The 25,331-nt window shown below is 38.5% G+C and overlaps 2 protein-coding genes across 8 annotated transcripts; both read right to left on the bottom strand.

Annotated features, from left to right (window-relative positions):
* Positions 1–1,829: 1,829 nt before the first annotated feature.
* LOC103722705 (very-long-chain aldehyde decarbonylase GL1-9-like) lies at positions 1,830–13,812 on the bottom strand. The gene is made up of 2 exons (XM_008813355.4): positions 12,917–13,812; positions 1,830–2,761 (listed from the first exon to the last, which is right to left on the bottom strand). Exons 1-2 carry the CDS (start codon positions 13,145–13,147, stop codon positions 2,225–2,227), a joined length of 768 nt encoding a protein of 255 aa, XP_008811577.1. The 5' UTR covers positions 13,148–13,812; the 3' UTR covers positions 1,830–2,224.
* A 1,640-nt stretch (positions 13,813–15,452) lies between these two features.
* On the bottom strand, positions 15,453–23,973 carry LOC103722706. Of its 7 annotated transcripts, none has more exons than XM_039128862.1 (3): positions 23,543–23,973; positions 18,353–18,396; positions 15,453–18,266 (listed from the first exon to the last, which is right to left on the bottom strand). In XM_039128862.1, the coding sequence occupies exon 3, from the start codon at positions 17,873–17,875 to the stop codon at positions 15,917–15,919; it is 1,959 nt and encodes a 652-aa protein (XP_038984790.1). In that variant the 5' UTR covers positions 17,876–18,266; positions 18,353–18,396; positions 23,543–23,973; the 3' UTR covers positions 15,453–15,916. The 7 variants fall into 7 exon arrangements, with proteins under 7 accessions (XP_038984790.1, XP_026666415.2, XP_038984789.1 ...); XM_026810614.2 differs by lacking the exon at positions 18,353–18,396 and adding an exon at positions 20,288–20,355; XM_039128861.1 differs by lacking the exon at positions 18,353–18,396 and adding an exon at positions 20,285–20,355.
* Between the last annotated feature and the right edge of the window lie 1,358 nt (positions 23,974–25,331).

Here is a 25,331-nt window from a genome sequence, read left to right on the forward strand (position 1 = left end):
TATATTCTTTGATCCCAATTTGCTTCATGTAAGCATATTGATGTCATCATTTAGACAAAAGAGTAAGATAAATCTAACATCCTGCTTTCATTAGGCAAAAAAAAAAACATAGTATATATGCATCTAAATCTACTTTGTTATTGCTGCCAACCTGTCTCATAACTAAGTTTGATTAGATCGAAGTTTTTGTGAACTAATATTATCTAACACATGTTCATAATGAATTCATGAGTACAAATATTTTACAATGATATCAATAAAACTATCTTCTGATACTCTGAAAGTAATTAGCAGTAATGTATTCTTGAGGCATCAAGCTCTCTCTCTCTCTCTCTCTCTCTCTGTCTCTCTCTCTCTCCCTCCTTCTCTAGGAGAAAGGAGGCATCAAGATCTGTTATCATATAGGTGGTTGAAAGATCCATACCAAACTACAAAATTCTAAACACGCATTATTCATATGAATGCATAGATGGATGTATTTATTAACCAAAAATTAGGTTATTAATTTAGCCTAATTAGAAATTCCACACAAAACAAGAGTGGGATCCATATTTGCTAACTATTTTGGCTGCATTCTTGCAGAATGATACCTAGATTTTTTTCCTGAGCAAAATATAGAGGACCTAGAGTTGCCTACATAGAGGGATACCTTGTTGCTGTCCTATTATTAAGATTCTAACAGAGCTCGATCTCAAACTTAGGTTCTTTATGAAAAGTTGTGTGCTTACCAACCTAAAGAAGCCAAGTTGCAGACGACACCGTCAAAAAACTTCATTGAGTCCTAATCTTCAAAATTTTGATAAGTGTAGGTGCTTCTATCACGAATAAAATAAGGCCTCTCACCCTTCAACTTGTATTGGAAGTCCAAAACCCACACCATTTGGCGACACTGAGAAGGCAGGCCAATTACCAAAGTAGTTTTCAGAGATTGACTTACAAAGCTTGAAAGTGACGATTCAGAAATTTCAACTTCGGTACATACATCAAGGAGGGTGCCAAATAGTTGAGTTAATGCCATATCGTTTGGATATCTATCGATGACTTAAGTTTGATCTTGCCATCACTCAGAAATTTTGATATAGCTTGATGGTGCCAATTAGTTGAGTTGATTTCATTTGGCTTGTGTGCATGAGAAAGAGAGAGAGAGAGAGAGAGAGAGAAGAAGTGGTGACCATTCAGAATTTTTGACATAGCTACATCCAGAAAGGTGCCAACTAGTTGAGTTGATATTAAGTTTCATCATGGCGAGTCTCAAAGGCAAAAGAAGTATTTGGATCAGATATCGATGACTTGAGTTTGATCTTGCCATCACTCAGATTTTGTCCAGACTTCCTCCCATCCTTCTGTGGATGAGAGAGAGAAGAGGAAGATCGCATCAATATTGCAAAAGCAAAACCATACCCTGATTGAGTTGGCAGGGTTGTTGAATTAATTTCGAACTTAAGGCTGGACTGAAACGGGAGGTGATTGTGCTGAAGTTCACCTCTGATTCTTCAATTCCTATTGGACTGTGTTTAAGTTAATATGGTAGATCAGTCTAACCGGCCAAATGGTGCGGCGATACCTTTTTTTTTTTTTTTGGTACACCGGCTCCTCACACCACACGCATATAAGTACAGTCAAAAAAATAAGAAAAAAAAGCTGACCCAGCAAGTAGAAAACATCCACCTGGTTCACCCGAAAAAAATCTCTCAAGTGATGTACCGCGTAGAAGGCCATCCAGTCAACAGCTATATACAGCGATGCCTTCGGAGACTACATGTAGGATTTTGGGTTGTACATTCAGACACTCCAATGGTGGTAGTCATTTGTTCAAATAATAATAATAATAAAAGAAATGTGCCAAAATAAGATAAAAAACATCAGCTTATCTGTTTCCATAATCTGTCAAACATATTAGTGGCAGCTTCCAGATTCCATACATGACCTGCCAGATATTAACAAAACTCAAACTCTACATAACCAAAAATAAAAAGTAAAGATTTAAGAAGCTGATTCAACAAGAGATGCACCCTCCAAGGAGCAGCAGAAAAGGACTATAGTTGACTATCAAATTACACAGCCAAAGAAACAAGCAATACATTTCGATGGAAACATCTCCATCTTCTCTTAGATTCATTAGCCTTGCAAACTGATGATAATTGTCTTGCTTGTTTGATCTTCGGAGCAGTGCCACAACTGGCATTATAGACAAAGACCTACATATCGATGTGAGGGCTTAAAACTAGTCTTTCAATGGTCTTGCCTCCAACCCCCCTTCCTGGCGGGCGACCAAGGCGTAGGGCATGCGAGTGCCCAATATGTTGTCCCAAATAGAAAAGAAAGGCTGAGAGTAATTATACTTTGTGCCTTGAAGCTGATGGTGGATGTCATGGTAGGCAGTGTTGTTCTGGAAGAAAATGTGAAAGATATTACCAGGCAGCCAGAGGCCGCAGTGATCATCAATAGTCTTTATCACCGCAAAGCAGAAGAAAAAAACAGATGTTCGTGCCGTCATCCCTGAGATCAGGAATGACATGGCCCCACCCAAGGTGTCCAGAAGGAGACCCTCCAAGGGATGGTTGTAGAGGGCTCCAATTGCATAAGGAACTACCAAACGGTGATGTTGGGAGTGAATATGGCGGTAAAGGAACTTGTTCTGATGCATGTATCGGTGCACAAAATATTGCCATGTGTCCATCACTAGCATTGCCACAAAGATCTGGATCAGTTGAACTAATATGGATGGCTGAATTGGAGTCCCTGTTGAACTTGAAGTTACCTGAAATAAGAAATGGAAAAAGAATTATATAAACGCAATACAAAGTTCATATCAGCATCTGTTGCTGGCAATATCTTCGAAAAATGTTAATGCTGGTGCCTAACGCAAGAAAAGAGCCATAAAGCATGCATGTCAATCATATAATATTGAAACTCTATGTTGAAAAATACCACTTTCTCAAAGTTTGAATTCATTAACAGGAAGGATGCAACCCCGACACTCCTTGGATACAACAGAGAGGAGAGAAAATTGAGGAGAGAAAAGAAGAGGAGAAAATAAACTCTTGTTTGGATGCATGAGAGAGAGAGAGAGAGAGGAAATTTATTTGAACTGTCCAGTTTAGGGGCAAAGGCAGAATAAAAGAAAACTAATATTGAGCATCTGGTTTCTTTTCTCTCCGAATCTCTCCACTTAGGGGTAAAAGAAATTTGTAGCTTTGGGAGGAAAAACTTCTCTCTGTTTCTCTTCTTTTCTCTCCACTTTTGTGGCTTTGCGAGAAATAACTTCTCACTATTTTTCTTCTTTTCTCTCCGCTTCTTCCCTTATTTTTCTAATCAAACAAGAGAAAACTTGATCTCTCCTCATTTTCACCTCTCCATTTCTCTCAATCCAAACATGCTGCACATGTTTCAAAATTCTCATGCTTCGAGAACCACAACCTAAGGAGCATCACCTAAATTGTGACTTCTAGAGCCCAACAGGTCCATTAGTCCAAATTTGAGCACTTCTGTTGCGCGTTACTTGATTTTGGCTTCTGTAAGATCTACCATGTTTTTTTAACTCAAGGCTGATCATATGCCACAACTGCTGTATGTAGACATGACTATCATTGGAGATGATACATTGCACCAAAGGGCAATTGTCATGACACACCTATTTACTAATGATGAATCTCTATCTAAAATGTGCTTCCTCCAAACATTACCAAAACAATCTTGTCTTCTCATCACCTTACAGTGTGCATTTCATTCACGTGTTCTCAAATTCTGAGCTTTGTCACAACATTCTTCTTTGTTCATTCCCCGATACCTTTGGAGATCATTACTTGCCTACTCTCCAGTATACCCTCTTCACAAACCCCACAGACTTGAACCTAAGCATAATGAAGTAAAATCCTACAAAAAAGAACTCGTGTTTAGGAATCTATCCTCAATAAATAGCCTTTTATTATTTCCTTCTCTGCAATTGCAATGGCAAGTAAAGCTTCACTTGCACCACATTCATCATCAAGTTCCTCAAATAAGGAAGAAATGCCCAAGAAAGTTACCTTCTATCTAAGCTTCCTATGCTTAATATAACATTGCAAACAACCCAACATCTGGGGGACATGGCAGGTGCTTCTGATCCCTCTAGAGTTGAAGATTTCTTACTCATTACTTTCTAGTGACAAAATCTTTGCTGACAAAAACTTCTATACCCTATATTTATTTTAATCTAGTACCAAAGCCCATTCTTCATCCATTCTACACAATAAACTCATTTAACTGGCAAAATTACTTTTCTCCTACATATGACTGCCACAAAAATGTTTTCCCATATCTGAGGGTAAGAGAAACCTGGGCTATTGTGCAAAGGCCCTTATGTTTATTTCACTCTTTGCAACATATGCACCCTGCATTTCATGCATGGAACAGAATGTACACCCAAAGATCAATTGTCAGAAACAAGTATCAAAACCCCCACAGTATGTACAACAACAGACCAATCATAAAATTCAAGTTATAATAGGATAGCACCCTACTCTACATGCATTGTAACATATTGTTCCGATGGAACCTTCTACGGGGGATTGACCGTTGATACACGACCCAAACCATTAATTTCTTTTAATTACTTATTTTTTACCACATTACTTCATCGTGGGCGGATAGCGGGGATCGAACCAAAACAGCATGTCGTAATAAAATATTATAATTTTATTATTTAATTTATTATTTAATTAAATATTATTTAATTAAAGTAGAACTTTGAGTTTATCCTTACCGGATCGTTACAAATTTTTTTTTCGGAACTTACCCGACAAGGAATTTCGCTACCTTAGGACCGTTATAGTTACGGCCGCCGTTCACCGGGAATGTTTAGGACAGTAAAATTTAACTATAACCATCAGGTGTTGTCCCAACTATTTAATTCAGCTCTGTAACTCCAACAAACATTCCTAACAAGGTCCAGGGGTTAAGCCATCATACTTTATGGGGCCACGCCATCCAGTACATACCATGGTGAAGAGGTATGAGCATGGCAGAGTTAGGTACCTCGTAGCATTTACGTTGATCCATGACAGTGCATACTGGTACCTCATACATGGGAACAGACTATTTACTTTCCTATGTACCGTCACAGGGTGACAAAGCACCAGGCACATTCACTGCACAGCAGGGAGCATTATGGTACCTTTCCATATTACCATGCCACCCCATGACAAGCATGGGTTGGGTCCACCAATCTGTATCGTTACCTCCAAACATGGCACAGATCTATTTTCTTTGCTATGTGCCTTGACATAGTAACACATATTCAGGCACATAAAAAGCACGATATATTTCAACATGCTGTACAGGTCATGCTAGTCCATGATGAATACATCACCCAGTAGTAAAATCCTTGATTAAGGGCTACCTTTCGTGTGTCATTGCAAGCTTTGCAAATCCATTCCCAACAACTTCCGTCCATGTTTAGTTAGGCATTTCTCTATGCTTTCCTGACTTTCAATATATATGCTTTAATTGTTTTGAATGATGAGGAAGTCCTTGTCAAATACATACAAACACTAATTCAAGACCGAGTGTAGGACTTCAGTCTCACTAAAACTTGGATATGAATCATTTTGCAGTCTAAATCAACAAATATGAATATCAAGTGATGCTCTCAGGCGCTCGATACACAATCCCTTCTTTGACGCATAAATTCTTATGCATGTGCATATGGTTGCACACGTACATTCTAGATGATAACAAAGTGACGAGATCATGCTTCTATGTTCAATGAAATAATGGGTGAAAATAATTTCCAATGAAGGAAATATACATATAAATGTGCAGGCCAACAACATGTAAAAATTGAAAATAGCAATACTTTCTTAAAATATTGGGAGTGGAACCTTTTGGTCCAAAAAATAGATTACAACAAAATCTATACTTTATCAAAAATCAGGTCCTAAGTTGTCAATACGTGCACAATTCCTCCTCTCTTTGTCTCTATCTCCCTCCCCACCCCCCTCCCTCCCTCCCTCCCTCCCTATTCCCCCACCCCAATCCAAAAAAGTAAAAAGAAAAACCTCCACCCTAATCCAAACAAAGTAAAAAGAAAAACCTGCCACAACCCATGGGGCATGAAATTTAAGACTTTCTGTCCATCTTTGTTAAGGTTGATATCAAACTATCCAAATTGCACCCTCAACTAGCATGAGAAGATCAAATGCAAAAACGTGTCATCATCATAAACTCCACATAACATCATCAATAAGATAAACCTTCGCATTCTGATCGCACAGCATGTGTTGTCAACATTGTCGTCCTCTTGATGGTTTATCAGGGTCTAGAGTCTTCTGAGCACTAAATAATCCCCAACTCTGATTCTGATGCTAGCAGTGTGTTATATTGGTGGCAATCCAAGAGTAAAAACAAAATAATGTTAGGTGATTGAACCCTTAACATGCGTGTATGTATGGTCATGTTTGCACACATACTTCTCAATATTGCCACTGTTTGGGTTGTGACTTCCCCAAGCGGCAATCTCTAGCCTGCTTAATGTAGTTGCACTATGAAGTGATAAATGTATTCTCGTTTGAGAGATGAACTTCCCTATCTTTTTATCACTATAGATCATGTTTGGCTTGGGGATAGTGCAGAAAGAACCCCATTTATTATATTTTTATTCTATTTTATGACTCCAAATAACACTTTCTGCTCTGGAATAAAGTCGGGGGAGGGACATAACAAGGTTTCAAAGAAACTTGTTAGCCATTTATTCCTCTTAACACAGATAAAAGTATTCTCAAACTAAACAAGGCCTTAAACATATTATGAGGAGAAATAATAACGGAGAGTGTATACAACATAATTGGGGCATAGTCAGAACGCCTTTAATCTATTACTAACAGAAAAGCTTCCAATGGCATCCATTTACTTGAAGTAGACCTGGACATTGATTGAGTCGGGATAGTCAAGAGCCAACATGCTATTTGTAGCATGGCCCAGCCTAATCTTTGACAAAGAGCCTTTAGCTGGAGGCTGATCCACTAGATAAAATTGAGGCCCAGGGCAAACCCAGCCTAACCTGATGAACATAGGGACAATTTAATCCCCTTTCATGACTGCATTTTAGTGGGGGAGGGGGGAGGGAGGTGATGGCAGTGATGAAATGATGGTGGCTATCATGAACAAGGATGTTGACAATGAGTAGTTGGCAAGGAGCCAGGAAGAGGGAGAAAAAGAGGGGTAAAGCAAACCTGATCCAGTATTTTGTCTTCCAGTTGTGCTGGAGTTGGGAGAGAGGAAGAAAGAGAAAGAAGTGTAGGGGGTGGAGGCATGGAAGTGGGGCAATGGAAATGGGATGGTAGAAAGAGTTTTATCAAAAGAAGAGTGTAGGGGATTTTTTATTTGGATTTCAAGAAAGAAAAGGAAGGGTTTGAATAAGATTGAACTGGGTAAATATTTAATATATTAATTGATGTATATAGTTTACTAGATAAGTACTCTAATGTTCTTAAAATTTCAGGTTGGGACAAGCAAGGTTAATACAGCTTTTAGCCAGCCTGGACCCAGCCTAAAATCAGGCTTGACCTAATTTACAGAGGTTCAATTTGATGTTAGATGCTCTGCATAAAACCAAGCAACATGTGCATTTCACTATGCCCATAGCAATATACAAAAATCAGATCAACATTCCTATAGCTCAAAAATACAGCACGAACCTTCCAACACTATAAGAAACCCAAAATTACATGGCAATGCTATTTTAAAGTATAGAGAAAAACTGAGGCGCAAACTAACCGAGCTAAGGCAATTAATGAAATTCTCAAGTTTAGTTGAACTTGGATATAGCTTGAATCTAGCTCGAGCCTATCCCAAGCTTAAGTAAGATGCTCAAGGTTGCTTTGCCTATATATTTTGTAAAGTTTTCAAGTTTGTCCTCAAGCCTTAGTGATTTATTTATGTAGTCTCATCCAGCTTCTATTATATGCTAGACTCTAGCACTTCTAACTTTAGTAGTAAGATTAGTAATCACAAGGCTAAGGCCAACTCCAAAACTAACTCAATTCTTCATCATAGTCCAATGATTTTAAATGTCCTACCATTTACATTTAAAGAGTTCTGGAGCAATTTCTTGAGGTATTATGTTACTGCAGTTGAACCTAACTGTCCTCAAGCCAAATCCAACAGAGCTTAGTGTTGGTAACTAACTGAGCTTAAAAGTTAAAACTTAAGTTTAAGCTTGGATTATTTAATTATTCAATGAGTTCAAACAAGCTTCTCAAGAAGCCAAGCTCAAGCTATTCATAAACAGCGTAGTTAGTTTGCAGCTTTAGGACTAGTTGGCTAACTATGAGTATCATATATTGGACCATTACTGACTAGCATTGCCTTCATAATTCTGAAAAAGCCACAAAGCCCCACATATCAACATAGACCTAGAACAAGATATTCAACATGTAGATTTATATATTACTAACACTATGTTGTATCTATGTCTAGGAAAAGCTTTTGTTAAATAGTAGAATATCATGGTGAAACACTATCACATCACAAACCATGTGAATACCATTTATGTTTGTTTTAGTGCCTACAATATAAAAACGTTGGCAAGCCTAGCATACCATACTAAGAGAGAATTTTGCATAAGAAGAACGGACAATGCATCAGAGACAAAGTCCTACAAGAGGAAGGAGGAAACCGAAGATTGATATAAGAATATAGACTATCTCCTATGCACAAGCAATCTCAAAACTCCAAATGAACTAGAGTAGTCTTCATGCTGTTTGCATGGGAAAAGGAGAAACACTCGAACAAATCATGCTAAAAGTAAAAATGGTTGTCATTGCATCTCATATCAGGTAGCCTAAGCAACACCATTGAGATCAGGCATCAAGATATAAGTCTGTCTAAAACCATTTGTAAACTAATCACACTTAATCATTAAGCCAACAAATTTTTTTTATAAACATTCAAAGTTAAGCCTCGAAAAGACAAGTAGAACTGCTCAATCTAAAGTCTAAGCATGTTTCCTAAGCCAATTCATGTCAAGTGATCCATAATGCCAAAATAAAGCAAAGGACAAAATAACAAATATGGAAGTTTCAGTCACTGCTTCAATTATGGTTTTCAACTAGATTTACAAGTAGGCCACCTAAGTTAGAGGACAGAATATTCTTCTAATCTACCCACCAATTCATATTGTAAAAATGAGCAAACATGAAAGAGCATCCAGCTGTGCACACTATTATTACATTTTTGCTTGGCAAAATTATTTCCAAGATTAGCAGGCCATTATCAAGTAGTATCAAGTGATTCATGCGCAAGCTCATAATCATATTGAAGAATTAACTAAGAAATACACCAAAACAAAATGCAAGTTTTAATTATTCTAACTAGCAAGCAAGAAAAATGGATCAAAGGAAATTCTAATGGTGGTCTAAACCAAAATCAGAATGCTTCAACTTAACAAGCATGTATTATGAGGCCAGCAGAGGTCGCCCACAAACTAACACAGGATCAACAGAAAACAGACTTCAAGCTATTAGAAAATCAACATCATGAGGTTTTAAGAGAAAAAAACACTATAATATTGCATAATAGTGATTGAGAGAAAAATAGACATATAGAGAAATCTTATTCAATTGCTGTAAATAAGCAGCCAAAGTGGTTATCTTTATAGGCTATTGAGGTCTACCTTACTTCTAGAAGGACCCCTTACTCCTAGAATCCACAGGCATGGCTGAGAGAATTGAGCTACCCCAAGCCCAAGCCTAGCCAAAAATGGTTGATCTAGGTCCGTATATAATAACACAAGTTAGATTAAGCCCATCTTCTGATCAAGAAGGCAAGGCTTAAGCCCAATATGGGCTACCACAAGAGGAAAGAGAAAAGGAGAGAGAAAGGTTGGGTTGTAGGCGTAGTAGGTTTTCTGAAGGCTAGGAAGAGTGGAACTTGAGCATAGGTGCCTCACATAGTAGTTATAATGGTCAAGCGTAGGTAAAAACATGGCAAGCATAGTTGCTGAAGATGGGCAGGCTTTGGGTGCAAGAATTGTAAGTATAGTGGCCGGAGATGAGTATTGTGGTGGGTTTGCAGATTAAGTTTCAATATACAATAATATGAAGGAAGTGGCTTAAGAGGTGTGAGCCTCAAGTGTAGGCATTGTAAATGTGACAACTAGAGAGTGGTGGAGTGGTAGGGCTGCAAAGATGTGATAGGAGGGTGGGAGGGTGAAGGAAGAGAAGAGGAGAGGAGGATTGGGTAGGGAGATGGGAAGAGATGAGAAGACAAGGGTAGAAGAGAAGAGGGGAGGATGAGCATGATATGGATTAGGAAGAAGAGGGAGATTGACTAGGTTAGGGCTAGTTACAGGTTAGGGTAATATTATAATGCTATATATTTTTTATAAATACTTGATAATATAATGAAATCTAGGCTTTAAGCTAGGGTTGCGCCAAATCACACTATGCTTGAGCCTAGTATGAAGCCCTTTTTTGGTTGCCCAATCCAAGTCCATTAGCAGCTTTACTCACAAAAGAGTCTTGAGAGAATGCCTAAAAAATAAAGATTACTAAATGAAAGGACATAAAAATTAACTTCACACCTACATTCCTACATTAGTGAAAAACTTATAATCTTTGACACTTTTGACCAAGGTTCTCAATCTTGATACTGGACTGCATATCGATAGAAAATCGGTGTGATATAGTACTGTACCATACCAGTACACTAAAAAATATATTTTTATTTTCAAGTTTTAATATTTTTTATTTAGTTTTGATTGAAAAATAGGATTTTGTGAATTCATTTTGTATGTTTAAATATAATATTGTTTGATTTTTTGTGTTACATACCCTTGCAATCTCTCCCCCTCTTTCTCCTCCTCTCTTTCTCCCATCTTTATCCTCTCTTACCTTGAAACAGAAGAAGAAAAGGGTATTGGATCTCTTTCTCCCCAAATTATTGAGGTCCCGAAATACGTTTGGGGCCCTTACTGAGCCAAACCGCTCATACCCAAGCGGTTCCAGACGATTCGGCCCGGTAGGACCAGTTCGCACTAGTTTAGGCAAAATCCTATACTGAGATGGCAAACCGCCTTGATTCATGGTCTATATGGTACGATATCGACTATACCGGGTGGTTTGATATGATAACTCTTTGATGTACATATTTTCTTTGTTTCAACTTTGTTTCACATTTTATCATTGAAAAGCTTGCTTGTATACACTAGTCTCAGCTTCTGACTCATCACATATTTATTGAGGAAGTTATACTAGAGTTGTTACTTTTGGTTGACTAAATGTGGTCTTTGGTATCGCTTGTCTTCAATTACCATTCTTGCTTGCTGTGTTAGATGTGTAGTTTGCTAGAATTGGATCATAAGATATTTTGACCCAAAAATCATAAACTATAGTAACTTATGACTAATGCTAACTGCCTGACTTGTTATGTGTCAAACCCAAATCCTTTTCGAACATGATAACTAATGCATCTAGGCTAACTTTGGTCTAACGAATTGACTGGCCATCACCAAAGAAGCATCCATAGCTCCAAGGTGACATAAAAATGATAGGGTGGATGATGCAGTGCCAAAAAATAGTCATCTGAGCTTTTTGACAGTTTACAATCCACTCTCATTCCGGCATCAGCACATGTTAGCCTCCAAGTGAAACATTACTTGGGGCTAGTTTGGTTCGCGGGAAGCATTTTCTCTCCTAGGAATATGATTTCTGAGAAACAGATTCGTAGGAAGAAAATGTCTGAGAAAGTACTTTTGGCATGTTTAGTTGACTATGGAAAAGTGACAGATTTTCAGAATGTTTATATTTGGTTGACCATCTACTTTCCTGAAAAAGTTATGTGTAATTCCTATTATACCCTTAATAAAAATTAGGTCTTTAATGTCTCCTTAATGCTAAAAGGCCTCTTTGGGAAAAAATAAAAAATGAGTGATTTCCGGCTCATGGGAAAGTAACTTTTCCATGTTTCTCATCGAAAAGACTTTTCCATGAAAGGTGGAAATCATATTCTCATCAGAATATAACTTTTCCGTCTCTCCTTTGAAAACTCAAACCAAACAAGAGGCATCTCATTACTTTTCCGTTGACCACACTTTCTCCTCTTCTTTTCCCGCGAACCAAACGAGCCCTTGATGTCATTTTGATGAACAATATGGAAGTTGGACTGACCAATTCTATATTGCACAACATGCACCCTAACATCCATGAGTAAACTAGATATGTCAATGTAAGGTTTTGAATGCCATAGGCTTATGTTCTTTCAGGAACCTTTGCATGACACAAGTATCAAGGTCACATTGAACACAGATCTATACAATGATAATGATAACAGCTATGGATTACCTGTCTTACCTGGCTCATCTCTTTCTAGACCCAATAGTTTCATCATAATCTTGATATAAAACTTTGGCAAAGCACAAATCTTTGTGGTTCTCCATAATATTTTTCAAAGCGATCATATCACAAACAGAACCAATAATCAACCAGCCATTCTATTGAAATGAAACAATTATTTAACTACATTAATTTGCCGATATACACACATACTTTCCTCTAGCATAACTTGTGGGACATATGACTCAAATTTGTTTTTCAAAACCAAAAGAAAAATGAATGTGGATGCCAACAGGATGCTCATTTCCATGAGAAGAATGCCTTGAAGAACTCTATGCACCTGTCGACCTTTTCTCATATCGTTTGCATCCACAAATTCTAACTTTGTACCTATTCTATGTAAAACAAAGCCAAAATTTTCTCCAACCTATGGTTAAAGACTTAGAAGCCATACTATTTAGAAGCCAATTTCACAAATAACTGCTTTTCCAAGTCAATTCCTTAACTATAAGCAAGCTGCTATTCACATTTAACAGAGGCAAAATAGAAATGTGGCGCTGCTTCAAAACTTAAAATTTAAAAAGAAGGAAGTTCTCAATTCTCACCAGGAAAAGAACTTGCGCAACAGTGGCTTGAACAAGCTGCTGAAGTAGAACACCCTTAACCACCGACGACAAGGGCACCAAGTTCTTCTGCTCTTCTTCTTTTCTAGTGTGCAATCGGTAACGATCCAATGGGGGCAACAGCTGATACATGCCAGCGTAGAGCCAATAAACAACAATGGGGGCAAACGTGCCCATCAGCTCATCACTGACATAGCCTTCCCACAGAACCATCCTACCAAGAAAGAAAGCACCCAAAGGAATGCTTACAAGAAGAGATTAGTAGCCCATCAAGCAAAAGGAAGGATTTTGATTCAAAACAACGACACAGTGAAAAAAAGATCGCTTTTTTTCCCACAAGAAATCAAAATCCTCGCTCTATCTCGTACTCTCGTTACAGATCTAAAAACTAAGGCAGACTCGGGTTCTATTGGGCGTTTTGGAAGAAGAATACACAGCTAACGAACAGAGCACGGGGGAGAACTTGGAAAGATCGAAAACAACTCAGAAATCCAGTGGAGGCATTAGAAATCGGCAGAAAGATCGAATCTTCGAGGGTTTGAAGATAAAAATTGGTGCTCGCGATTATAATCTCAAGATTCTATCAAGATACAGGGTTCCGGGATCAAAATCAGAAGTTTGGAACGGCTTTGAGTCAAGAGGAATAAATCCGAACAAAACCCTTGAGATACCTCATTAGGGTTGCGGATGTGGAAGAGATTGGAGGAGATATTTTTTAGGATCGGGGTACACGGATGACCACAAAGGCTATGCGCTTTTTCCTACTTGCCCTGTTCTCTTCTTTTTCCGGATGGAGGAATTTATTTAGAGGCGTCTCCGTCTTGGAGACTTGGACAGGTATACCTTTCTTTGGACTTCCCTTCTGGAACTATTTTTTGGGAGAAAGCTCCACGTTTGTGAATCGTATGTTGATATTTTATATCTGGACCCCACGGTGACCGGGCGTGACTTTTTGGGCTTGACCTGTAAGGATCCCACGTCCATTGCGCCACTTTCTTTGGAGTCATATGCTTTTAGATTTTTTTCCTTTTTTTTTTTTGGGGGGGGGGGGGGGGATGGGATTAAAGGACACACTGGTTAATCTGGCGCGAGTGCAACCAAGTTTTTAGACCCTCTTTAGAGTCATCAGTGAGATTATGACTCTTTTCCAATGTCTTTTTGCGAGTACAATTCTCTCATTCTAGACATTGGGCACCATGCCCTTCGGGTTAAAAACTTTGTAAATTATATACACATGCATGAAATGAGCCAGAAGTCTCAAAACTGCTATTATTGTAGACTTTGCAGCCAATAATAGTGTCAATGAGGGATTCCTATCTGCAAAGGATTGTAGGATCTTGGTTTCGGATGTGTAAATGCATGGTAAGAAGTACCGATCATCGATTCTCTACTTTGGGATTGAATTTGAGAGGTCTAGTCCAAGATACAAACATGTATCCACTAGAATTCTAGTGCATTTTTCTGATATATCATGTAGGTCCTATCCAATCACTGGCTGTCATTTGGGGTCTCCGATTTGCAAGAGAAAGTTTGTGTTTATGTAGCATATCTTTTGTTGCTTTGGTAGTTTATACACAGCTGCATCATATAGGTTGCTTCAATGAGTACAGTTGAGTAATATGAACTTGGTGTATAAGTTAGACCTCCTTTTATTATTATTATTTGGTAGGTATAAATTAGGCCACCTTTGCTACCCTATTGTTTTGTCTGAAATTCACCATTGCTAACGGTGAACTTGGTTGGATTTGGATGATTGTGGCTGAAGGATCTGGCCATCGGAAGTTCATGTGTTCAGTTCGACCTGGTTAAATCATGAAGCTGCATGATTAGGATTATAAACTTACATTCAGTCCATGATCTAAGTAGAAGTGATTGAATTAAAATCAAGTATCAATAAATTTGGGTCCGTTTGATATTGCTTTTGTTTTCAAAAATCTAAGAAGAAAATTCAGCTAGATTGAGCAAATATGTATAATAAAACCCTTTTGTTCTTTAAATTGTTTGTAAAACTTTCAAACTAAAAGGAAAGAAGGGCAGAAGTTTTAGGCAAATGGTAGTTTCAGCATCAATCCCTATACTGAAGTCTACTAATTTATAGGGAAATAAAAACACAAAAATAACAACAATGCTAAACAGGCTTTTGTCTTTCCTTAGCTGCAACTAATCAAGAACCCCCGCATGACCCATCCAAGGTTATCTGATTGTAAGTAGCTAATCGAACTATTAAACATGTGGGAAGAAGATTCATTCTTCATATGATCTTCAACCTCTCCAATCCCTCCCTTTCCATTGCTTCTGTAGTCTTTCCAACTTAGCTGTTTCGATCTCTCCCCAACCAACAAAATAACGGACCTCTTCTTCCTCGTTTTTCTCCATGATCCAGTGGTCTGAGCAAAAATTGTCTGTAACTCGGAGAGCTCATTCATTCACCCAGATCCTTGTTGCATGGATATAGAGTCTGTCTTAACTGCCCTCATGGCCTATTTTGTGATAAAAGTGGGTGGGAGATTCATGGTTATGGTCATAGTGAGCAGCATCTTCTCATTTATTTGAAAGAAAAAAAAGAAAGCATAAGCTTACATGACATACAAATAATCAACATGCCAGAGCAATGAAGCAAATGCAATGGCCTGTTGTTCTGAATTATTCTATTACACCCAAATCACAATTACAGTGACAATTTAAAGTAACACATGCATACCAGAACCAAATACAAACACAACAAGCCTCACAATGGATGAGAGAGTTTTAAGGCTTTTCAGCTCAGAAGCTCAGTCAGAGCCCATTGCATCAAGGCACCAAATTTGAGTCTCCCCAGCAGATGCAAGTATAGACAGAAACAACAAACTCACAGCAGCTAGCTAGACACTTCAATTACAATGAACACTCCAAAACATACAAAGGACGCATGATACTATTAATCTATTCTCCTTTCTTCCTTCCCAATACATACTTCAAAGGATCGATCCACATGAGCAGAGTTCACACCAGCCCACCATCCACAGCATTCTTGAAGCTTCCTCTAAGCAGAGACATCAGGTTCCCACCATGCACCCTTCCCTCGGGGATCATAAGCCTAGAGCTCTTTGTCAGGCTTCCCACAGTCATTGATGCTGATGAAGAAGATGGGGACTTCATAGAGACGGGAACCAGCACCTGCGGAGGAATAAGAAGCTGTTGCTGTCCATCCACCGGTGACTCGGTGCAATCCGAAACAGAACTTGCCCCTGAAGTGGAGTATGAAGTGGAGTAATCCTTGTCCGTGCTGCTTCCTGCCATTGCGGACAAGGACACAATCCCTTGGAAGAGGCCTGGTCCGATCATGCTCCCACTCTTCACAGCCTCGCTCTCCTGTCGTGCCTTCATGCTACCATGAGCTGCGCACAGCCTGCACCTTCCCCTCGCAAACTTGTCGCACCCTAAGCCCCATGTGCACCGCTTCCCTCCACCATGTGCCTTGCAGAAATCTGTGCTCCCCTGTGCGCTCTTCCCGCACTCCTCAAAGTGGCACCGCTTTCCACCGCCATGCCTCACACAGTGATCAGTACGGCCACGGGCACTTTTGGTGCATCCGAGCATTGTGCACCGCTTCCCGCCTCCATGGGCCACGCAGAAATTAGTCCCTCCATGGACGCTCTTTGGGCAGACCCCGCCACTTTCGAAGAGGCACCTTTTTCCTCCACCGTGCCCTTTGCACAGGGGTGTGCTCCCCTCGGCCCCTTTGGTGCATCCCTCAAAGGTGCACCGTTTCCCCCCACCATGGGCCTTGCAATACTTGGTGCTCCCCTGTGCACCCTTTCCGCAACTGGGGAATTGGCATCGACGGCCCCCTCCATGAGAGATGCAGAGCCCCGCCTGGCCCTCGGCACTTTGGCTGCATCCCTCTACGGCGCACCTCTTCCCGCCACCATGCCTGATGCACAGCCCTGATTTCCCACGGGCTGCTTTACTGCACCCTAGATGACCACACCGTCGCCCTCCTCCATGGGCAATGCAGAATTCCGTCTTTCCCTCGGCGCTTTTGGTGCATCCGAGCATCTGGCATCGCCTCCCTCCTCCATGGGCCTTGCAAAAAGCTGTCCGGCTCTCAGCGCCTTTGTTGCACCCAGGTTTTTGGCAGCGTTGCCCACCTCCATGGGTTATGCAGAGCCGGGAAGCTCCCCTAGCACCTTTCGAACACCCGTCGAACATGCATTTCTTAAGATGATGACAAGTCCTCCGACCAAAAGGAGGGCAGCCAGAGGCAACATCCACCGAAGAATCAGCTGCAGCTATAGGCTCAGGACTGACTTGAAGCTCATGTTGAAGATGGTGATAATGATGACTAGCATTTACATCGCTTCCAAGGTCTAATAGATTACGGGTCTCTGGCAAACCTTCAGTGCAGCCTGCATCATCCAGCCCTGGAGCAAAAAGGAGAGCAGGCATGTGCCCCCCTGAATTTCTGTTGGCTGAAGTTGAATTCTCATCAACAACAGGAATCAGCAAATGCTTTTTAATGAGAGGTGACTGATTTTGGGGATAACAAAGATTTGGACTGCCATCCACCTTGGCCATCGGTTCCGCATGCCCCCTCGAGAGCCCAAGTTCTAACATTTCAGAATCTGATTCAGACCCCCAGCTTTGGCTTGTAAAAGTAGCAGATTCTTTAGTTTTACTAACTCCAGCTGCGCTATAACCTGAAAAACAGGCAGTTGGAGTTGGACCCAATCCGAGGACCAACCGACAGCCATCATCTTGTGCAGAAAGATCATTGTTGTTCAGAGGATATACTGTTTTATTAGTCTTGCTGGTGTCATAGTCCGAGCAGCTCAGATGCAATGCAATGTCTCCGAAACCATCGGTATTGCCATGCGTTGAGTTATGTGCTGATCCTGTGACTGTAGAACTCATCAGAGGTCTCTTTCCAAGTGACAGAAGATTTGTCATCATAAAATCCATTCTATGTCCAAAATAAGAGGCAACAGATGCAATAAAGGTTTGGAAGGACTTGGCAGCAGTAAGAGGGCTTGACGGCAGATGAGGTCCGCTAAATCTTTCTAGTGCTTCTTTCTTAAGCCTTTGTCGTTTAAAACAATGGAGTAAGTGAAATGGAAATACGCATGGAATGTTAAATTGCAACCTCCACTGCTAACAAAGCCTGATGTGTCTGCCCTGTCCATGTCTGCCGTTTTGATGACAAATTAACTTTGGACAAAATGTGATCGGTTTCTGCAGATATCTGATTATGTTTTGAGGATAAAAGCCTTGGAGAATAACTGATAAGGCTGCAAAGTGAGAAAGGTTTCCACGAAGCAGCACACTGGTTGGAGAGTCCTCAAACTTCATTACTCTGCAATGAAGAAAAAGTAATCCAACAGAATAACCTTGAAAAACAAATTTAATAGAATATTGTTTAATAGGCACAAGCAAGCTCACCATATCTAGGTAGCAAAATTGTCATCAATTCAGGCAATTTAAATCTGCACATGAGATTAGTTATTTAATTCCACAGGACAAAAGAAAAAAAATCACCAAGAAGATGATTTATTGAAATCAAGTTTCAAATATGACGATAATTTAATTTAGGATTTTGTGCTTGTAAAACACATTGCGGTTGCACAAAAGGATTGGCTTTGACAGCACTCTGCACCCTACAAAAGAACAACCAAACGAATGCAGAATCATATAAACAAAGAGACGATTCGTTATCTGATGCTGGTATCAAAGGTTCAGCTCCAATAACCAGGGCATGCATGATTGATGACCCAATCTGACAAATGAAAGGTGTTTAAACAAGCACAAAATAAACGACTATAACCACAAACAAACAATTTTTTTCCAGATTTTGGGGTCCAGTATGAGTCTTCCTTGAAGTATATTCCTGATAAATAGATCACCAGCCGTCAGTTCTCCTTTTAAAAAATCCTCTCATATAACTTCATTCCCTAGATTTAGATTTTCCTTCAAAGCTCTTCTCTTACTGACAAAGAAAAGGAAAAATCAGACCTCCTATCCTGATGAAGCTACTTTTTATTCATTAGACAAAGCCTACGGCATAATTATCATATCTCCAGCAAATAACTTGCTGCAACCACATATTCCTCCTGATACTCAGTTCTCACCATAACCTTTCAAAATTTACCACAGCCACCTCATTGTTATACGATCTTATGTACTTTGACCCTTCTTATTAACCAATATACAGATCCAAATAGATTGCGCAAAAGGTTCTACCCAGGAACCAAAACTTGACATGGTTGAGATACCACAACGCTGGCTAGTACATTGCGAATCTTATTTGAGTGCACCAGTCCTCATCATAATCATAGCAAGTAGGCCTCGTTTTAACCGTCTGTGTTCAAAAATATGAATAATACTTAACCTATCATCTTTGTTGGGTTTATTTTTGGCTCAAAAAATATTTAATTAAATTAGAAAAAGGAAATCGAGAAATTCTAAACAAATAGCACAACATGTTAAAAATGCATGAACGATTTATTTTCTATGGCATGCAACATATATGAAATCTTTCTTAAACACATTCTAGCTTATTGTTTACTAAAGCTTAAGAAATTGTACATGTTGAAGACGACATATGCATGATAACGAATAATTTTTAAAAAAACAAAAATTGTAAAATATTATTCAATGCTCGATCATAATCAACATGCTTGTTTGCTATGCTAAGTGAATTTCTAGAAATTTAAAGATACATTTAGCGAAACTTCATGCATCTGGAAATGTGTTTTTACATATGAATAATAAGAAAATAGCATGCCTCCATGGACCCAAGAATTTACCCAAATGGTTTTAAGTTTCATGTTAGAGGGCGGGCCTTGGCACAACAATTCAAAATTGCTCAATTGTGACCTAGGTGTCACTAGTTCAAATCATGGAAACAGCCTCTCTGCACTGAGAGGCAAGGCTGCGTAAATCTGACGCTCCTCAGATACCCTTTTTTTATGAGTTTTATGTTAAATATCACTTCTCTTTTTTCCTTCCATCCCTTTTTTCCTCTCTTCTTTTCTTTCTTTTGTAGTTTTATTATTGAAATAAGAGAGAAAAACACAATCTGTGTGATTTGAAACTTAGGTTTACCTACCCAGCAACCAGCTCAAGGCCCCAGAACAAGTTAAATCAGACCAAATCAAGTCAATGGGCCAATCTGATTCACCAGTATATTTTGAACAGTACTGTGCTTCTGAAATAGACCATCATAGCCATAAAGAACAAGCTTTATTCAAGCTATTAAGGAATGGCAATTGCACAAAATGCAGGCATATAATCATCATCGATATAATATTCAAAAGCATAATCAGATGAAAAAAGAGCTCTTCTGCAATTCATTCATGAGGGGCCAGATCAAACCACCAGGAGTAAGTCTGTCATTAGTCACATCTGAACTGTAATGCCTTGTCCCAACTACATTGGTTCGGCAACTGCATCAAGAAATATTGAGTAAATCATATCTTACATCATATGATAAAACATAACCATATGAATCAAGTTAATTTCCAATGCAAATACAGGGGCCATATCCAGTCGCCAAGTCAAGCTTAATTCACCATCAAATTTGGAAAGTAGTACGATCATTCTTAGATGCAAATTGACAGAGCACTACCATAAGAAACCATCACAGGCAAATCTTACTCAAAGAAGCTCCTCTCCATTTTATCAAGTTACTCATATATGTTAGATATGTGAGATTTCTTAGGCTATATCTGCATTTTTTTTCATTATAGAGCAAAGCCAGAATAATTGTTTCTGTGGGGTATTTGTTGATCATCATTTTGGTCTTAGGCCAGTTGATTCCAGTTGTTGGCAAAATATATATATTCTGGTCAAGATCAAGTGACTTATAGACCATTTTAGTTTGAACATAATTTTCACATACTAATCTATCACCGTCCAATCAGTTATCACAATTTCCATAAACTGCAACACCTCTTCCTGAATATTAACTGTAAGTTCATCTTAACAGGTGCAAAGAAATATGAACTATTAGAATATTAGTATAAGGTCATCATAAGAATCACTTGACTCAGCACTACTATTGCTAGCACTAGTAATATTTTCTTAACGGTTTATCCACTGGCCTGCCATTATTCCTTGATGTCCTCCAACTTACCCTCTTTTGTATGCTGCTGCATCCTTATTGTTTCTAAATCCATTTTCACTACTTCCATGAAGACGATTTTAGGCGTCCCTTCCCCTGCACCTGTTCTACACCAATTAAGCATTTTACTGCTAAGGCTTTCTTAACTCGTCATGTATCATCTAAGTTTGGTTCTCCACCATTTCATTTTCAATCATGTGCCTCTTATTCTTAAAATAATGCATCAATCATTTATCCTATTCTTGTTGGTTTTATTATATATCCACATCAATGTTCCTACCATGTGACACTCATCTACATGTCCGAGAACTCTTTTTTGATAAAGATTTTGATCCACATAAATTTGTAAAGTCCATTTCTATAATTTCAATCAAAACAAAAGATTTTAATTACCAAAGATCCCGGAGGCCCATCCCCTTCATCCAGTTTCTGTTAGTTCAATAAGATACACAATCTTCTATCATGCCATTCTCCTAGCTCTGATCTATTATTATCATGAAAATAATCACTAAAGAGTATATCTTAAGACTCAACGTTAGTGAACACCATCTTTTGATTCTTATTCCCAGTAAAACTGCATTTTCACACAGTCCACCACAGTTCTGCAGATTTCAAACTCTTCCACTCCAAAATTTTCCTCCATGATACTTATTTAAGCATTCAATCAAATACTTATATCAGCAACTAGGGTGGTATCACTTATAAGTAACATGCAGTTAGAATCTCATTGTGCATATCAGTGATAAAAGTTACAGCGCAAGGAGATTACATATTAACATTGACCTTGGTATAGAAAACTCACCTATGAAACCTCACTATCTCACTTGTCACACAATAGACCCTTTATGAAACTTTTGATGACAAGCACATCATCTAATTCACAATGAAAGAGATCTGAAACATGCGATTTTTTATGGACCCAGTAGTTCATTGTATGAAAATGTTTGTAATCAATCTTTTTGATGTAGAGTTGTAAAAATAATATATAAAACTAAACATCACATCATAGATAAGGATAAAGGTTAAGCCAAGTAGAACATATTTTTCTTTATATGGTTTTTTCCATTAAAAGATTCATTTGTTTTAAGTATCTGCAGCAAAAAAATTATTGTCACTTTGCTTAACTGTTCAACCAGGAAAAAGGCAATCAATCAACTTTATTCAAAATATCATTGCAATTGAAACTCAATGCAAGATACAGTTCTAATTGAAGTAGAAGATTCAGATTGCTTCATTTGTTACTGTATACAATTTTAATGTAATTTACCAGGTTAAAATGTGGAGAAAGAAAATGCTTGTTATAACTTACAGATGTTTTCAAAATTTAAATATCAACACCAAAAATATAAAAGTGCATATGCCTTGCATCCCACCACATGGATATAGATGCCAATACTAATTCTTCATAATATCCAAGAAGAGGTGGATAGAAAATAAAAAAGGAAATTTGTTGAATTAATATTTACAAGCAAAAATATAAGCTTTTATGTATACCATGTGAACCTACAGGAAATTAAGATTTGATAAAGCTTCTTATATTTGCCCATAACATTCTGAAGTTGCTAGCAAGACATACACACATGCACACCATGTAAAAGAAGAAGATCTCAGACAACCACATTTTTTCTCTTGCTTTTTCTTTTAACACATGAGAAATTAGACAGATCTAATTAGCATATACATGAAAGCCTAGCAGGCAAATTAAAAGTACTAAAATTTTTTGACAATCAATCACAATCACTTAAATACTCTGAGATTTGAGGTATAAAACATTCAACCACACAGCACAACTCAAATAAAAGGCAACAAATATATCATGATCGCCTCGAAAGAACAGAAGGAGAAGTATTCTTTTTAAACAAGAAAGGCAGATTTTTAAGCATTTAATACCCATGTAATCAAGCAGATTTAAGCATGTCTAGTCCATTCAAAACCTTTAAAATCATCGCCCAACAAAAGGTGTTCTATCAGAACCCCTTTCTACCATCACAAACCATATGGTCGGTACTTTAAAATTCTTCGTTTGAAGAGATAAAGTAACAAAAAAAAAGAAAAAGAAAAAAGATTTTTTTTCTTTCAGAAGAAGATCTTAGAAGTCTCGCAAAAAAAAATTCCATCGCTCGGAATAAGCCAATCCCTGACAGTGAACCAAAGCCGCAGAGATACATATCACCGTTCTAAAACATTAAAAAGAAAATTCAAAGTGAAAGAAATAAACACGAATCAAACAAAAACACCGGATTTCCACCATCAACACAGCTCCAGAAACACTCAACAATCTCCCAAATAGATAAATCCAACAGAAGATGCAACATTCAGAGCATTCGATCACAAATCCTAGCATTAATTATAGGAAGACTAGTATAAAATAAGAAAAGAAACAAACTTGAACGAAATAGGCCGGGAAACCCTAGCACCAAAACACAGCGCTACTCTCCACCATCGAACAAGAGTTCCACGAAAAAATTAACACGCAGGGAGACGAGAAGAGAGACGGAGAAAGAGAGTACCTCTGAGACCTTGATGAGATAGAGAGTAGAGACGGCGAAAAATCTCGACTTTCCCATGGAGATCAGAACTGAGAAGACACGAGCCCGCGATTTATAACGGCGACAGGGATCTAAAACCAGAGAGAGGGAGAGAGGAGACGCGGGGTGGTGGATGGAGAAAAACGACGAAATTTCTTTGAAATAAAAAAAATGCTGTTGGATTCTTAGGATGGTGGAGGGATGACGGCGGGTGCTGAGCTGGCAGACGTCACCTGCGGCATCCGGCGATCTGTGACGCGATGCGCCGTTATATTCCAAGCCTAAATGCGGCGGGGCCCACAGCGGAGTTTGACGGACGGATGCCGTTGCGTCCGTCAGCCTCCGTGTCGCGATATCGGGCGGCGCCTGGCGGCCGTTAGCCTCGCCGGTAGTTGGATCTTTCTGCCGCTGAGCGTCGCCTGTATGACGCCCAGGTAGCCTTAAGGGAAGAGAGAGAGAGAGAGCAGACAGCTGTTACCATATCAGAGCCAGTGTCTTGTTTCTCTAAACTCGGTGCCCAATAAATTACGTTTGTTTTTATTGCCCAAAAGAAACAAGTCAAACGTTAGATGTTTCGATTCCTGGTGAGAGTTGGGAGCCGTTTAAGCAGACCTTTGACATGTCCGACTAAACTTGCAAGCTCGCTTAGTCATTCTAAAAGATGATTCGGCCATAATTATCAATTGAATCTAAAAATATCCAAGAGTACGGATGATGTCCACCCTCTGCTTCGTTATATCTGAACTATGATAAGAAATAGAATGGTCTTTCTGACCAAGCGTGAAGCTAATGGAGCTGCGGATTGCATGGCCGCCTATGTGATCAGCCATACAGATAGTACTGTATGGATTGGGGATGGAGAGCTGCCTCGGGCACTTTGAAATATTTTGTTTTGTGATTTTATTGGGCGTATTCGTACTCGTCGGAAATGAATCGTCTATCCTAACAAAAAAAAAAAAAAACACATAGACGTGTTAGGGTGTAATTATGTTGAGCTCAATCAAGTGTAGATCTGATGCAATCAAACTTGGTTGAATCATGTAAATTTTGGGCTTTGTTTGAAATTAATGTTGAGCCTGTCAACTTGGTTGAAGTATGGTTTAATTAACAAAATCGAGCATGGTTTGAGCTTGTTTTATGTTGAGCTCCAGATCAATTGGTAATCTTAGATGTGTATCATGTATCACAAAGGGGCAACAGGTAGAGTTTCAATTATTATATAGCTAAGCTCAAAATAATTTATATTATAATAGTATGAATGAGCTTAATATATTATTATCTCTATCTTTGCACTGCCTTCTCCAAAATTCATAAAAAAAATGTAAAAAAATTAAATATGTCACATCATGAATTCCGAGCTAAGTAGACTCTTCTTTCCAAATTCCACCATGAAAAGGCATATATTTTCTAAAATTCTCTAAACATAAAAAATGTCTAATTTACCTTCTTAATTAGAAATTTCACTTATCCAAAATTCTTTTTGATTAGAACGAAACTTCAAAAATGAAAAAAAAATCATTGAGTAACAAATATAAATTAATATATATTATTATTAAAGTAAAAATATTTTATATAAAAATTCTTTTCTTTGTATGTGCATCATACGTGCAGAGCATTAGAAATCATTAGTCTACTCGGATTTTGTATTTTTGTTATCCACAAATATTATAGAAGATATATCTCTTATCTTATATCATAAATCCTTTCTATCTCAATCTAAAAAATTGCCATTGTCCATTTAGAGCTGCCCTATACACATTCCTCGTTTAAT

This window comes from Phoenix dactylifera, chromosome 8 (genome assembly GCF_009389715.1).
Source record: "Phoenix dactylifera cultivar Barhee BC4 chromosome 8, palm_55x_up_171113_PBpolish2nd_filt_p, whole genome shotgun sequence".
Taxonomy (NCBI): domain Eukaryota; kingdom Viridiplantae; phylum Streptophyta; class Magnoliopsida; order Arecales; family Arecaceae; genus Phoenix; species Phoenix dactylifera.

Excerpts from the sequence above, each read along its gene's own strand:
- LOC103722705 (XM_008813355.4), bottom strand. The coding sequence starts at position 13,147 with ATGGTTCTGTGGGAAGGCTATGTCAGTGATGAGCTGATGGGCACGTTT. Across the intron at positions 2,762-12,916 it reads TTGCGCAAGTTCTTTTCCTG|GTAACTTCAAGTTCAACAGG; the intron begins GTGAGAATTGAG and ends TTCTTATTTCAG.
- LOC103722706 (XM_008813357.4), bottom strand. The coding sequence starts at position 17,875 with ATGGATTTTATGATGACAAATCTTCTGTCACTTGGAAAGAGACCTCTG.